This window comes from Melospiza melodia, chromosome 1 (assembly GCF_035770615.1).
Source record: "Melospiza melodia melodia isolate bMelMel2 chromosome 1, bMelMel2.pri, whole genome shotgun sequence".
Classification (NCBI taxonomy): Eukaryota; Metazoa; Chordata; class Aves; order Passeriformes; family Passerellidae; genus Melospiza; species Melospiza melodia.
The window spans coordinates 130,911,474-130,927,127 of record NC_086194.1 but is presented as its reverse complement, the minus strand read 5'-3'; the positions used below and the strand labels follow the sequence as shown (position 1 = coordinate 130,927,127).

At 36.7% G+C, this 15,654-nt stretch overlaps 1 protein-coding gene across 5 annotated transcripts in view; it reads left to right on the top strand.

The window, feature by feature from the left end:
* NOL4 (nucleolar protein 4) overlaps positions 1 to 15,654 on the top strand; it is a 187,445-nt gene that overhangs the window by 128,939 nt on the left and 42,852 nt on the right. For 4 of the 5 annotated variants that reach the window (XM_063168213.1, XM_063168205.1, XM_063168229.1 and 1 more), the window contains 2 exons: positions 9,563 to 9,742; positions 10,478 to 10,669. In XM_063168213.1, coding sequence (XP_063024283.1) covers positions 9,563 to 9,742; positions 10,478 to 10,669 — 372 coding nt within the window. The remainder of the gene's footprint in view (positions 1 to 9,562; positions 9,743 to 10,477; positions 10,670 to 15,654) is intronic. The other variant, XM_063168221.1, reaches the window with a different exon arrangement.

Genomic DNA, 15,654 nt, shown 5'->3' with positions numbered 1-15,654 from the left:
CTTGAACAATTCCAGGGATGGGGCATACACAACTTCTCTGGGAAACATCTTCCAGTGCCTCACCAGCCTCACAGAACGTTTTCCCTAAACCTAATCTCATCCTAATTTCTTTCAGTTTGAAGCCATTTCCCCTTGTCCTGACACTACATGCCCTTGTAAATAGGGCACGTTTTTCTCAATCTTTCTTGTAGGGTCCCTTCAGGTATAGGAAGGCCACAAGTGGGTCACCCCAAAGCCTTCTCTTTTCTGGGTTGAAAAAACCCAATTTTCTCAGTCTTTCCTTGTATGAGAAGTGCTCCATCCCTGTGATTAACTTGGTGCCCTCTTCTGGACTCGCTTCAACAGGTCTGTGTCTTTTTGAGACTGAAGAATAAAACAGGTTATTGAACTGTTTTGATGTCACAGCTTAAATTTATGGCAAGAGGAAGCAGAGAGAAATTTAGGGAGGAAGAAATGAAGGGACTAGCGTCAGAGACAAGAGAAGAAATCAAGAAAAGACTGAAGCAAAAAGGAACTAAAGGCATAATGAGTTCAAAGATAAAGAATTAAAAGATTTAGGAGAAAGCAGCATGGAAAAAAAATGGCTGAAACTGAACCAAAGGGCATGAATATAAAGAATAGCACAGAAGGGGAAAAAAAGATTATGACAGCTTTCTAGTTAATTGTAGATGTCTGACAAGTGGCCTATGACTAAACCAGTGAATTGTATGTGCTCTGTTTCCCTTTATTCCTCATTGTGAAAGTGAGGAAAGGGATTCTTCTTATGTTTTCCAGCAGCAATTGCTCAAGATTAAAACAGAGCATCTAGTGATGCTGTGTTGACAAGAAACCTGCTCTTCTGTATTTATGGCAACATTATTTCCCTACATCCAGACACCCATAAGAAATTAAAATCATAGAAATAAAACAACAAGATTAGCACAATTAAGCTACTGCTCAAGAAATTCTGTCACCCCTGTGTCTTCTGGTTTTTGCTGACATTAGCTTCTTACCTAAGTAAGACTTTAGAGGACATTGCAGTATTCAGTAACTACTTCTGTTTTGAAAGCTGGCAGCAGTTTGAGATATTTTCAAACAGTATAGGGAGCACTGTTGGTGTGTAAGTGGGATCTTTAATGGATAGACTGGGTTTTGTCAGGGATTCTTCCGTTTCCTCTCTGGAGAGTTGGAGCTTGCCTGTTTCATCCTTGTTGACATGTTTATATTTTAAACCTCTGTCAGTTAGATTAGGACAGGCTGCAAAGAGGGGGGCGAGAGTCTTGGGACCTACCTTGTAAATGTCATTGTGATATTCAGGTCTTAAAAATGTTCTCTATTTTAGTGACTTCCTGAATGTGTTGCCTGCATTTGAGGTTTCGTTCACAATTTGAATAGAATGAGAAGAAATTAATAGTCCAGTGTTTTTACAAAATGTTTTGTAGCTCTTACCAGCCAGTTGTCTAACAATTAACCAAAGAATTGCTGGTCAAAAATGCCCATTACCTTCCTGTAATGTGAACCTTAGTCACTGAAATATATTCCTTAAGAAAAATGTTCACTAATCCTCATATAAACTGCTGCTATTTCATTTAATAAGGAAAATAAACTCCCCCAAACCCTGACAAAGGGAAAACTGTGGTATCTGGATAAAAACTATAAAGAGTTTTGGCAAAAGGCCAAAATTTCACCAAAACTTGGAAATGACAATTTTCCAATAGAAGTTTTAGGTTAATGGATTTTGCCACAAGCACAAAACTATGTGGGGCTCTCTCAGGCTCTTGGCTTCACTGAGCTATGACACTACCTGCAAAGTGTGCTATTATTGTCCTTGGAAACTCACTGATGAAGTGTTCCTGACTTTGATAATAAAGTAAGGTTGTTGTTTTTTTTTTTCTTATTCTTATTTTGCAATGTAAGATCTTTAAAGAGTGTAAATTAATTCAGATGTTCTGGTTTGATTTTGGGTGCACTATAGAAAAGGTTTAAGTACTCTGTTGGCACACAGTTGGCAGAAATCCAGAATTTTGTGATGAAGCTTTCCTATGCGGCAACCTATGTTTCTCACATTCTCAGAAACTGTCAGATTCTTTTAGAGATTCAAAATAGCAGTGTATGATGCCAAAAATAATTTAATCTATTATTTGAGTCTGTCACCATTTCAGTTTGACTTTTCAACTCCCACAAAGGACATTATATTTTTTCAAAGACACAGCAGCCACATTTTGCAATATGACTACTTATTGGTGATTGTATTAATATGTTCTTTTAGTATTTGGTTGAAAATGCCTGTCTTCCTACATCAGTTACAGGAGTTCTTAAAGTTTATTAATAAAACAACTTTGTAAAATAAAAGCTATTTAGTAGCTAAGAAGCAGGCAAGTCTCCTGCTCTGTTGAATCAGCTCTGCTCTGATACTCTCAATACTGGTGTACTAGGGTGATTTGGAGATACTTATTCTGATTCCCCCAAGAATTCTCCTCCTGTAGAATGGCTGGGGAAGGAGCAGGAGCTTTCCTGGAGATGCCCAATCAGGTAATAAGAGATTGGTTGTGGAAAAATTAGAAAGAAGCTCTTTAAACTATAGCCTGTAAAATACACTTTATTCTTCTACTTGAGTGAGAATTGTCAGTTGCCTCTCTGTTTTTACTCTCTATTTAATTTTTGAGGTTATTTTTATTAGGGTAAAGTGATGTATTTTGATGTTGGTCAATACCAGTGGGGAGAGGCCTAGGAGAGACTGTATTTTAGCTAAAAGGAGAAAATAGCATGGGAAGATATGTGTCTCAGATGATCTTTCAATTATTTCTTATCTTTCAATTATCCAAACTTCTATTTATCCAGATAAACCCACTGGAATGAAAGTGTCTGGGTAATTTATAGTTTCCTTATGGCTAATAAATGTGCTTCTGTTGAGAGGAATATTATAAGCAAACATAATATAGCATAGATTGGAAAATTACTGAGAAAGGATGAGCAGGTAGTCTTAGAAACAGTCGGTGTTCTCTCAGGGACTACTGTAAAAGCAATGACTCTGGAGAGAAGATCATGCCAAGGATAATTTGGGAGCAAAACCTTTTTATTTCTTAGTTTCTATTGTAAATAACTGAGCAGTTTTTTCTGGAAGTCACATTGTTAACACAGAGCAAAGAAAGATCTTTTAATATTTCAGTGTAATACAAGTTCTGTGTAAAAAAGTCCTTTACAACTTAACATTTCACATGTAAGATAACACTTTTTAGAGTCAAACCTATGAAACTCTAGCTTTCAGCTCTCCATTCTTCCCATAAAAATGCTGTTGTCCTCATGCTCCAAATAGCAGAATTGCACACAAGGATGCCTTCCCACTATCAAGGGTGAAATTTTATAAAGGAGCTGGAAAGACCAATTATTGTGTAACAAGGGGAGCAAACTGGTCATAGTCAGTTGCAAAGATATGGGTAAAATGAACAAATATGTGAAGATTTTATAAAAAGGAGGTTAATTGGATCTTGAAATAAATGGTGAGATTCTGGAATTGTATTTGGGAATTCAGAGTCTTCCCTGAAATGAGAAGAGATGGACAGTAAAGTTCCACACATGTGACAAGATGAAGGTTTAAAGGGGCCATGAAAAAGGATAATAACAGTAAAGTCTGGAAGATAGAAAAGCATAGGATTTAAGAGAGGTTGTAGAAAGAAAATAGCTTATTAATGCAAAATAATAGAGACTTGGACTTCTATCCATAAAAACTGATAGCAAATTCCTTAGGATAATAGCTGAACCTGAGTATTCAGTTATGCCTCCTGCCTTCTATTTGAATAGAGGAGGAAAATTAGGATATTTTTAATGTTTTCAAGTATTTCAATAGCAAAAGAGCATGCATATGCCAGAAATATTAAATGTTTTCTAATGTGTTATTTATATTACAATATTATAAATTTAATGACAGAAATAAAACCAAAGTGAAACACAACTACCTCCTGTAGGCAAGTTCCCTGCTATATGGAGAACTCAGAGTTTGCACCGGAATGAAGTGGAACTCTAACAATGCAATATTAATTTCAAATATATTTTTAAGGGAAAGTGATAGGATGTGAATTTTCCTTTAAACTTTCAGGCTTAACTTTAATTTTTTTTATATGTCAAATAAAAAGCATGCTTCTCACTCATACCAGTTTACCAAAAGCTAGTTTTTATGAATTTTTCAAAAACTTTGTCATATGTAGAATCAGTTAAAAATGTAAATGTGAAAAAAAAATAAAATAAAGTTCTAATTTAATTGATTATTTTGGAAAAAAACAATCAAATCCATTGTCATCAGAATGTTCTAATCCCTTTCTGTGTCATAGAAATAGTTTCTATGAAAATATTTTTGCTGCACAATAGCACATGGGAAAGTATGCAGAAAAGCACATATAATTTGCAAGAGTAGTTGCTGAAATTGTAGATTTTTGTGCATTCAGTGGCAGAGAGGGAAATACTGAAATGTAGGAAAAAGAAGAAAGGGCTGGATGTACAACTGGGAACAAGCAGAATCCTGTCAGCTTTAGAATAGGGTTTTATGTATTCATTTAAAAGATTTAGTAACTTTTACCCATGTGGAGGCAGATTTCTAGAAGGGAATCATGCAGAGCCAGTAAAGTGTTTTCATCTCTGCCTGCCTCCTAACCCCTTTCCTTTCCATGCAGCATGGAGACCGCTGCTGCTGTCTTGCCAGCTCTTCAAACATTCAAGTCTCTCTTGCTCACAGGAGTTCTGTGGTTCGTGAGCGTCTGATGTAACTAACTGAAAGAATTGCACACTACTCAAATTGATGTAAAAGTCTCTATCTAAATGTAAATGTAAAATGTAATGTAAATGTGAAAAATGAAGCTTCATTTAAAAAAAAAAAAATAAAATTTCCACACTTCCATCAGAAGCATTTTCCCCTGAAAAGGTGGTGTCTTTTGTTCCATGTTGGCCTTTTTAAAGTCACAAAGATATGATTTTTCCAGTTTTTGGTCATTTTTGGTCATTTTAGTCACCCTCAGTGATTAGCTTTCTATCACTGAATTAGTTTTGTGTGGGTAATCAAGTGCCATCTTTGTACAGTCACCAGGGTAGCCAAGAGTCTCTGCTGGGAGAAGCTTCCTGCAGTGAGTTCATGTGGTGTCATCCTCCAAACCCTGTCCAATGGCCACACACCAGTGTTGAACCCCAGCAGGCACTGAAGCACTTTGGTAGAATTTATATTTTTAGATGTTACAGATTACTTCTGCTTTAGTCCTCATAAAATAACAGCACGATTTCTGTTGGCAACTGTGGGGTTTCTGCGCTGCTATCTTTTGCATCTTTGGGGTATTCTTCTGCAAATAAAGGGATAAGGTTTTTCTGCTGTAAGCATGCTATAAATTGATCAAAAAATAAAGAAATATATTTTTCATATAAAGGCATCAAATTTTAGAGTTTTGGGAGTTGCTCTTTGAGAAGGTTTCAAATCAGATGGAAAATATCCATGAAAAACATGGGTTTCATAGCATAAATGAATTTATTGGGAAGAGAAGACTGGGGGGAGGGGACGTGATAACAGTCCTCAGTTGTTAGAAAGAGTTTCATGAAGAGGGAAGAAAATGCTCTCTTCTCCCAAAACCACACCTTTCCTCCATTGCAATCTATGGTAGACACATGAAAAAGAAATAGGCTTAATGCATTTATGAAAGTCAGAGGTTGGTCTTAAAAATGTTTTAATAGTTCTGAAGACAGTGAAACACTGGTGCAGGTTGTCTGGGGGATGCATGACATCTCTGGCACTGGAAGTCTTAAGATAAGCCCTGGGAAACAGTGGTCAGGAGTGACCATCTGACCTTGTTCTGGTGCAGCAGGATAAAGTAGGTGATATTGTGATGTCCTCCCAGGTCTCCTCTTCTATGATTTGACTTCAGGTGAATGTTGTTGCTGACTTATAATGTCTTAGAAAGAGGTTGGTATTTCATGTTATAACCTCCTAAAAATAGGTCATTAGGCATGAACATTTACTTTCATTTTGATAAAGCAGTACTGCCTAGTACTTATTATTGCAAGGAAGGAATGAAGATAATGAACTCTGAACCTTCAAGAAAGGGTAAGGACAAAGTGGTCACAATATAAATAGCAGCATCTCAGTATTTTTAAGACTGCTGGATAATCATCTAAATGTTTGGGGAAGGAAAGGCTCTTGTCTTTAGCCTTGGCTAAGTTCTCACCGAATAATTTCTGATTGCTGTCACTTTTTTCTCCAACCTTCAGTTTTTAAGCACAAAGCATTCACCTGTGAAACATCTTACATTTACTAATGCTTCCACTCCACCAAGATGTAATCTTTCATTGCTATCAACAGAGATGTGTATGCTTCCCTCCATGCTCATGCTTTCGTGTCAGCACAAAGGTTTTTGCTTTCAGGTGGTGAACTGAAACCAAGAACTGACTCTTGTCTTAAGCAGACTGGCAAATATTGGAAAAAAAGAAATCTACAAACAAACAAGCAAAACCAAAACATTTTAACCAAGTTCGCTTCAGTCTAGTTTACTGCAGGACCATAAAATGTATTTGTCAAGGTCTGTGGAGGAATCTGAATGAGCATGTTCCTGTCTGTCAAAGGTGGGAGGAGCCTTTTGAAAGGAAAGTGCAAAACCTAAAATTAGGTATTGTGTATGAACTATGATCTGTCCTCTACTCTCCCACCCCTTGTTTAGCACTGCAGCTACTTAACAGAGTGGCAAAAGGAAATCCTTATTGGCTTTTGCACAACTGCAGAGGCAACACAAGTCTCTTTCTTCTCTGAATCAGTATTCATCTGTGTAGAAATACAGAAAGGCAGAAATTTTGTTCTTAACTGAGCTTTTTCAAACTCAAAGTGAGCTTTTTTTCTTCCTCAGTTTGCTAATGAAACAGCTAGGAGAAAAACACCTCTTTTTCCTGGTACTGTACACAGTCTTCAAATTCACAGTGAATAAATATGGATTCCAGCCATGCAACTTTCTCAGACTGTTTTTCCCCACACTTCATTTAAGATGTTAAAGTTGTTGTTTAAATAAAAACTTTAGAGAAGATGTTGGGCAGGGCTCTCTATGCAATACTTTCTTTAATAACTAAACAAAACAAAACAGAGCTGAAAACAAAAAAATCATCCCGACTGTTGCATTTTTAAAAGATATACTTTAGCCATTTTGACCTGAATTTGTTTCCTTCACAAAAGGAAATCTCAGTGCTGGTGCATAATTTATGATCTTGGCATCCAGCCGAAACATATGTACATACTGAAATCAGTTTTGCATCTGTTTAACTTTGTGCACACGAGTACTCTAATTGGATTTAGTCTGATGAAATGACACATGTGAGATCAAGTGTCTGCACAACAAGGATTTCAGTTAGTAGGTTTCTTTAGGGCAGCAGCTTCTATGCTTTGTGTGGTGCCTAGCACATGAAATGGCTTTTTGATTATCTCAAAGCCTTCTGCATGCTATACAGCTGTAGTGATGGGTGAAACAAAGAACTACAGAAGAACAAGTCTTGCAGCATAGGTCAGATCTGCTACTGCATAGCACTGTACAAAAGTAGCAATTAATTCATTGTAACTTTGTTTTTTTAAAAAGCATGTCTTTTGATAATCTCTTAAGGTTTAAGGGAAATGACTCTTTCCTTTGTTACAGGCCACCAGGCTCAGCTGTTGGCCTTTTGGTAGCCATTGGCCAGGTTAAACATTTTTGCTCACACATGCTAAACACTCTGATAAAACACAGCCATCACCTCCTTTAGGATGGACCCTGAACTTACCTGACTGGGCAGCAATGTAGAGACTCGGCATCTTCACAAGACAAGCTCTCAGTGTATCAAGAACTGGAGTTTTGTTTTTTGCTGCTCTTGCAAGCCTTATCTTCCCATGCCATCTTGCATCTGCCATCTTTAACCCTGGCTAATTCCTTGCCCCAGAAGAGGTGGTGCTGAGCTTGCTACTTGTTGAAGCTGTTTTTATCTCCAGGACAGCTCTTCTGGTTTGTTCTCATGTTTTCTCACTCTTCCTATATCTGCTGTAAGGGTCTAGGGAATGAAGAGTGATCCAGAGAGTGAAGAGATTCAGGGAAGGGGATGAGACAGACTGCAAATTCTCATATTAGGAGCATTAGGGATTAAAAACTGGAACGCCAGGGGATGAGTACTGTGAGAATATAGTCTGGGAGGATATAGAAAAAAGGAAGGCTTGGGATATGAGTGCTATTAAGGCAAGGCAAGTGACTCTAAAACACTCTGTACAGAGGACCAAAGATGGAAACAAAAACAGGAGAAGGGAAAAAAAGAAGCTGAAGTAAGACTATAAGGCAAAAAAATATACCTTACGGATGAATGGTTTTGTTTTTCCTTCCCTTCTACCTCACTGTCCAGATTAATTCTCTGGCTGGTGAAATACCCTGAAATAAAGATAATTTTAGGAAGCTTGGAATGTGGTTCAAGGCTTGCCATTTGAAATGTATTTTTATTTGAAGGATTATGCTCCTGACTTTTGCTGACATTAAGGGAGGAGGCATCTAAAAAAAGTGTGTGTGTGTGAAATTTGTCATGTGGCACCTGATTCAGACTACAGAATGCTTTGAAGCAAGAGGGAAAAATATTGAAATATTACAGCATTAAAATATAGAAATAAAATTTTGCTCTGATTGACCTAAATGTGAATCTGATGACTCTGGTGAAGATACTGTCTGATATGTTTGTGTGGCTGGGGAAAAGCTTTGATCTTTAAGTTTTATGTTGTAGAATGTTAAGTTGTGGAAGGCTTTCTGTTACTGATGCCTTTTTATGGTCTGCAGTTTGAAGTGTATGCAGTGGGAACAGGCAGCTGAGGACTTGATATTGCAAGGGAAAATGCACTGTATTAATTTTTGGTAATTGGAAATTTTTTGGTCCTACAAGTGGATACACTTTATTGAGATGGTCATCTGTTTTATCCAACAAAATGAATTTCTGCTCAGGGGAAAGTTCTGAATGCTGGTTTTCAAAGAGGAAATGGTTTTACAACATGATTCTCAGAGATCATTCAAAATGTAAACCTACATATCTCTAATTCATTCTGGGGTTTTGCAAGTGAAACTAGAACATAATCATATCCTTATTTTGAATAAATTTTTGCATCTCTTGATAATATTTAATATTCATTGGATGAATAACAGTATTTCCTTCATGAATCCTCTTTGCCTTGAAATGTTTAAATTTCAATTCTTTGGAGTTTTGTTCAAATCCACTATCCTTTATTTACATTTTTATTAATACAAAAAAGTTAGTATTTATAAGAAACTTCTGTAGGTAGTACTTACACAAGGCTGTATGGCAAAGATTTCATGTTAACTGTAGTCATTATGGGTAATTAATTTGTTAATAGATTTACTGAATTTGCAGTCAGTCACATTTTTTAAAGCACTGAAATTAATATAATTGTGCATTGTTTGCTCTTGGAAAGATTAGGAGTGCTTTATGTTGAACAAAGTATAAAAAGAATTCATGGAATTCTTGAAATATTTACTGAGAATTTTTTGATAAGTAAGACCTTATTTTTGCTGAGAATTTTTGCAAGCATATTCTTTTTCTCTATTTTCAGTCCCCTGCACATAGCTATTCAAGCTATGACTCTGGCAAGAATGAGAGTGTAGGCAGAGGTGCTGAAGATCTGTCTCTGAATCGAGGAGATGAGGATGAGGATGACCATGATGAGCAAGAGGATCCTGAGAAGGTTAATGAATCAGATGGGGTAGAAGCTGAGCGACTGAAAGCTTTTAACGTAAGCCCTCTTGCACTCACCTTGTTTACTTCTTCTGTTCCTTTTGCATTGTTGTTTTTGGGTAAGTCTGACAAGGCACATTAATTTGCGGGATTTATTTCAATTATTATTTTAATGCACATTAAACTCTTGCCAACAGACGACAGATTTGCTGTGTTTCATTTAGAATTTTGAGGCAGAGTGCCATCTTTACCAGTGAGGAAAACAAAGCTTTGTTCTCTATGTGCATGTGTGACCATGTGTGTGGCTGTGTGGATGTGCATGTTCACCCACTGAATGGAATGAGGCTGTAGCTAGTTTTGTCAGGAGACCATTCTGGTGGTCAGCTGTTCTCTATTGCTTTCTCAATGTATATAATTATGCATGAAAACACAAGCAATTGTTCAGACAAAGAAAAAAATGTGAGTCAGTTCAATAAAATGATTAGCAATCACAGCTTATTGTTAATAATGAAACTTAAGTAGTGCCTATTTTCACAGTCTGTTCTGGTTTATCTCACAAGTTCTGTATCCTATAGACTTTTCTTTTCTTGTCTATTTTTTAAAACCCAACCCACCCCCACCCCAAATAACCCTTTAAAGAACTGTTTGCTTTATATTTCTGGCTTCCCGTTACAAAGCTCTTCAGTGGATAGAAAACAAAAACTGTCTTCCTATCAGTAATCAAGCCAGGAAGCTAGGAAGAGAAGAGAGCTGCCCTCCAAACCCATCTCCTCTGTCTCCCTCTTGCCAACAGATGTTTGTCAGGCTGTTTGTAGATGAAAACTTGGACCGAATGGTCCCAATCTCTAAGCAGCCCAAAGAAAAGATCCAGGCTATCATTGACTCATGCAGGCGACAATTCCCTGAGTATCAAGAGCGTGCCAGAAAACGCATACGTACTTACCTCAAGTCCTGCAGGCGGATGAAAAGAAGTGGTTTTGAGATGGTGAGTTTTGACTTAAAACCCAGCCCTAGTTTCCATCAAAACCCCATATGTAAATCCATGGCACTATTTTGTTTTCATCTTAGCGTCTTTATTTTTTGTTTGGTTTTTTTTTCTTTTTTTTTTGGTAATACCAGGTCAGAGATTTCTTTTTTTCCCTCCTTCATTCTTCCTGAATTTATTCCCCTCGATTTAAAAGTGCTATAAGACAGTAGAGTTCACAAAACGAACTAATATGGATCTGTAGAAAAAGAAGAGCAAAGCAAGGCATAAGGAGGGAAACTGAACTATGGACTATACAGTGACTTATTTCTTATTTTAAGTTACAGTTACAGATTTTTGCCCGGAAAAGTCTTGCTGTAAGATATATTTTTCTCTAAAATGCCTCTGCTAGCTGGATTCCAGTGAGCTCTGTAAGACTGACCCTCAAGAAAATGCCCAGTGAAGTAACATCATAGTGGCAATGGCTTTGGCTTAGTGTGTTTTCTTGTACACCTTAGCCAATTGCTTATCAGTGAAAGTCACTCCTTTGAAAGCTTTCAGTTGATATATAGGTGTGCAAAACATGTTTAATGGTTGTAAACCAAACATGTTTGTTCAAACTTACAATTTGAGCATTCCAATGGGTTAGTAGTTATAATTGAACCAAATCTCATGAAGATTATAATGGTATACAACTGACAGTGTTTTCAGACATTGTTATTTTAATATTACTCAGTAGCACAAAAATGGGTGAATAAAGTCTTCTCATTAACTGGCAGCTTCATTATCTCTAGAAAATGCCTGCATTTCCAAAATGGAGGGAAGTCATAAGAAACTAGATAGCTACACACCTTGTTTTTAATGTCTTAGCTACCTCTCTGGCCTTAAGATGACCACAAAACCACCTCATTATTAAAAATAGATATCATTTAGTGATTAAACATACCATTTTTTTTAATGAATCATCTGCAAACCCATTGATTACATTAAAATCATTGGAGATGATTGCATTTTACTGTTTTTCTCTTTCTCTCTGTCTTTCTCTTTCCTGCAGTTTTTTGCAGAATATTTATGAGTACCATATGTTGTTTAAGATGGTAGCTGACAGTTTTAAGAACAAAATATCAAGCTTATTTGTAGGGTAAGACCACTATTTGATAACATCAAAAGCAAAGACAGAAACTAAATTTTTGTGTGTGTTTTGGATTCAAATCAACGGCATGGTTTTATTATTTGAAACATTGGGATAGCACTGTTTCTGAACAATGTAAGCTCAGATGAAGAAAGGTAGAATACAGGACATCTGTACAGCCAGAAGTGCCAAAGATTGACTGGTGGTGTACATAGCAGATTGTTTAGCCCTAACAAAAAAAAAACCAAACCAAAACAAACAAAAAAGGACAGATAGAAAATAAGTATTTCCTACAATATACTAAGTAGTATTAAATTGCATCTACTCACTGACAATAATTCATAAACATAAATTTCAGCTTTCATGAAGACAAATATTTTATTTAGCTTTACTTTCAATTGAAAATACTTACAAAATTAGCCAATGCTAGCAAGTCTCCTCTCTGTTCCAATTTATGGCCTTATTACCATCATTTTTCATGCTGATGAGCAGTTATGTAAACTGGCTCATTTTTGTAATCTGAAAGATTTGTGCAACTGTTTTGCAATATGAAGAAGGGGCTGCAGTCTAATCCATGGGACCTGGGTTGGCTTGACTTTAGTGCATATTTGCAAATGTTACTTTCATATGAACAAAGGTTACAGGATCAAATTTTTCCTGGAAGGGGAAAAGGAGCATAGATTATTGGGAATATGATCCCGATAGGCAATCTTTATAGCTCAGAAAGATTTCCTGGTTTTATAATAACGGTTTATGATGGGCTTTATGTCCTTTAAAACAAACAAATCACCCTCTAAAACATTGAGATTTTGCCCATGAATGGAAGTGACAAGGCACTGGAACACATGCCAAAGACTGCAGCCCTCTTGGGCCTGAAGGGATATTTGTCCTGTGTCCCTGTTTGCAGGTAGGAATACAAGCCAAAGACTGTCCAAAGTCTCTGGAGGAGCTCCCATCAGCTTCCTAAGAGAATAAGCAGCATTTTATGTGTATGTCTTGAATAATTCTGAAATTTAGTGTGTATCCCTTTGGGTTTTTAAATTATTTTCTGGTTTCTAAGTTACTGAATCATCAACTCTTGATTACAGGCACTTTTAAAAATGCTACCATGGACAGAGGCATTTGACTACTTGATTGTTTTAAACATCCTTACCATCTTGGTAATGGAGAAGAATAATTTTTTCTGGATAATAACATTAGTTCAAAACAATCATGAAGGGACACAATGGTGTTGCTTTGAATAAGGGGCTACCCTCAAATACAGCAAACCAGAATAATGATCTGCTCAGCAGCAGTACCAGTACCATTGTTATATGAAATAGGGTGTCAGATAATAACCTCCACAGGAGATGTCTTTTGCTATACACATGTTAAATACAAGTTTTTTATTTTGTTTGGGTTCAAAAATGCTACATTTTGACCATCTAGTTGCATGAGAAAAAGAGAATATTCTCTTTTATGGCATATGACAGTTCAGACTGGGTGTGGAACCTTGCAGTTATCTACAGCGTCATACCGGAAAGTGAAGAGAAAATGTAAACACTATGTTATATTAGTGTAAAACTGCATGCAAAAGATGAAAAAGCAAGCCTGGAGCCTGATTCTGTCAGTTATTTGCTGCCTGTAATCCCAATGACAGTTCTTGCTGCATATCAGGCCAGTTCTAGCTTTGAGGCAATAAAAAAGGCTCAGTCTCATGAGTGTTCATATTGTTAATTAACATGATTCTTAGTATTATTATGTTTAAGAGATTACTTGTAGTTATTCTGCTTCTCTTTGTGACAGATAGCTGTCTGTGGACTCTCAGGCAGCTTGCATAGCTTCTTGTTACAAATATGCCTTTGAGAAGCTCCCTTTCTGCACTGGAAAAGCTCTGCCCATTTGACTGTACAGATGTAGTTGTGCAGTTTTCATTCTGACACAAGTTCATACCTCAATAAGGCACTCAGTTTTTCTCATGAATCGTAAGATTTTTTCTCCTCCCGCTGTCTCTTGCTAATGGACTCTTGAGAATGTTCTCTTACTAAATTCCACAATCTTGCTCAGAAGATTTCCTTGGGAGGGAAGTCTGTCAAATACCAAAATCACTGGCTTTTGGATGGGATTTCTGGGTTGTGCTTCTGCCTGCATTGTGCTGTATTGCTTTGAGAACTTAAAAGTTTTTTATATTCTTAAAGGAATCATTTCTTTTTCTCTTCATTAGCCCAAAAACAAAAGAAAGAAATTACTTCCTCAGTTTCAAGGACTGATATCAATGAGAATTCCTGTATATATGTTAGGTGTTTTGTGACCTCTGTAGGGTATGCAGGAGAAAATTTCTCCCTGCAATATTCAGATGGCCTGTTTCACTGTTTTTCAAATCCTTTGTTTAGACTTGTCCCAGCCTCTGTGAAAAAGAATTGCCAATTAAAAAGGGTTAATAGACAGATGCTGGAGATATGTGCTGTGCATTTATTTAGATATAGTCCAGAAAAACTTTAGATACTAGAAATAATCAAATGAGGTTCAATTGTCTTAATAGTCACATTTTCTTACTATTCTTTGCTTCTTCCCATCTTCACAATCTCCTATGATCAATCTCACTGCATTCAATTTGAAAGTGCGTCTTACAGTATCTTTTTCACAGATATGCCATTTTTAGTGCGAGCATCCCAATGCAAGAACAAGATTTTATCATTCACTAAGAGATCCTTCCTTTATTTTTAAGAAAAAGGAAACCCTCCTTCTAAATACTACTGTAATAGAAAACAATAGTATCAAAGAGCAAAGTGTTTTGTGTTGGAGAGAAAAGGCTAGCCATGCTTTTCATTGTCCAAAGACAAGTTTGGATGTGTGGGAGAAGAGTCACACTGGACCCAAAGACAGTTCCTGATCCAGGTCCCAGCGTTGCTCATCCCAGCTCCTTCTGTCCTATTGCCAGCCTCAAGAACAAATAACTAAGCTCTGTATCTTTCACTGCTGCTGTCACTTGGTTGTGCCAGTTGGCTGAGGGAGGTGTTTTAACAATTTGCAACTCATGTTAATCAAGGTGTTTTGAATGTGTCTTGTGGCTTGTCATATGTCCGTACTGAGACTGAGCAACTTCGGTGGCAACTGGTTTCCAGAAAGGGGATGTTTTCCAAAAGCTGCCTCATTAAAGTTACTTGGGTTAGGTGTCTAGGTTCTGCTTTTTAGTTTTAGAAAGAGGAATCTTTCAATGATTATTGAATTTAGTGCTGAAAAGTCCAGCTGCTCTTGCAGTCACATGGGTTTTCAGTCCTCCAGGCTTTTATGTCTGGAAAGGTCATAGGCATTTTCAGGAAAATGAGGATCAGTGGATTCAGGGATGCATGTCTAATTGATTAACAAGCTGGGAAGCATTAAGAAAATTATCACAATAACAGTTACATGAAGTTACAAATACTAATAGAGTTGTTGCTTTGTATTATACCCAAACTCTGTCATTTGGGAACTTCCCTTTCTAAGCATCTCTCCCTGTTTTGGTAGTGGTTAACTTGTCTGATGGGCAACTTGATTGAAATAGGCCAAAGCTACTCTCTCATAAAATTTGACTTTTACCATTAGATCTCATATAGTCTTGAAAAAATATTCTAGGGTCAGTTTTTCTAAAGCTCTTAGATATGCTGTTCTTTTTTTTTCACCACAGAACAGTTAAGTGAATACTTCTCTGATTTTTAAGAACTTCCTACTAAATCTTCCCCAGATAACTTTTGCTTTTTAATGACTTTTCAAAGTATAGGCAATTTTGGAAAAGTGAGGAGCTGAAGATGTAACACTTTTTCCCTTAGCCTTGCATAATGTGAAGAAGTTAGCTCAAAAAAGGCATGGTATCTGGAAAAATAGATTTGAAACTAAAAGCAAAAAATACCTACTA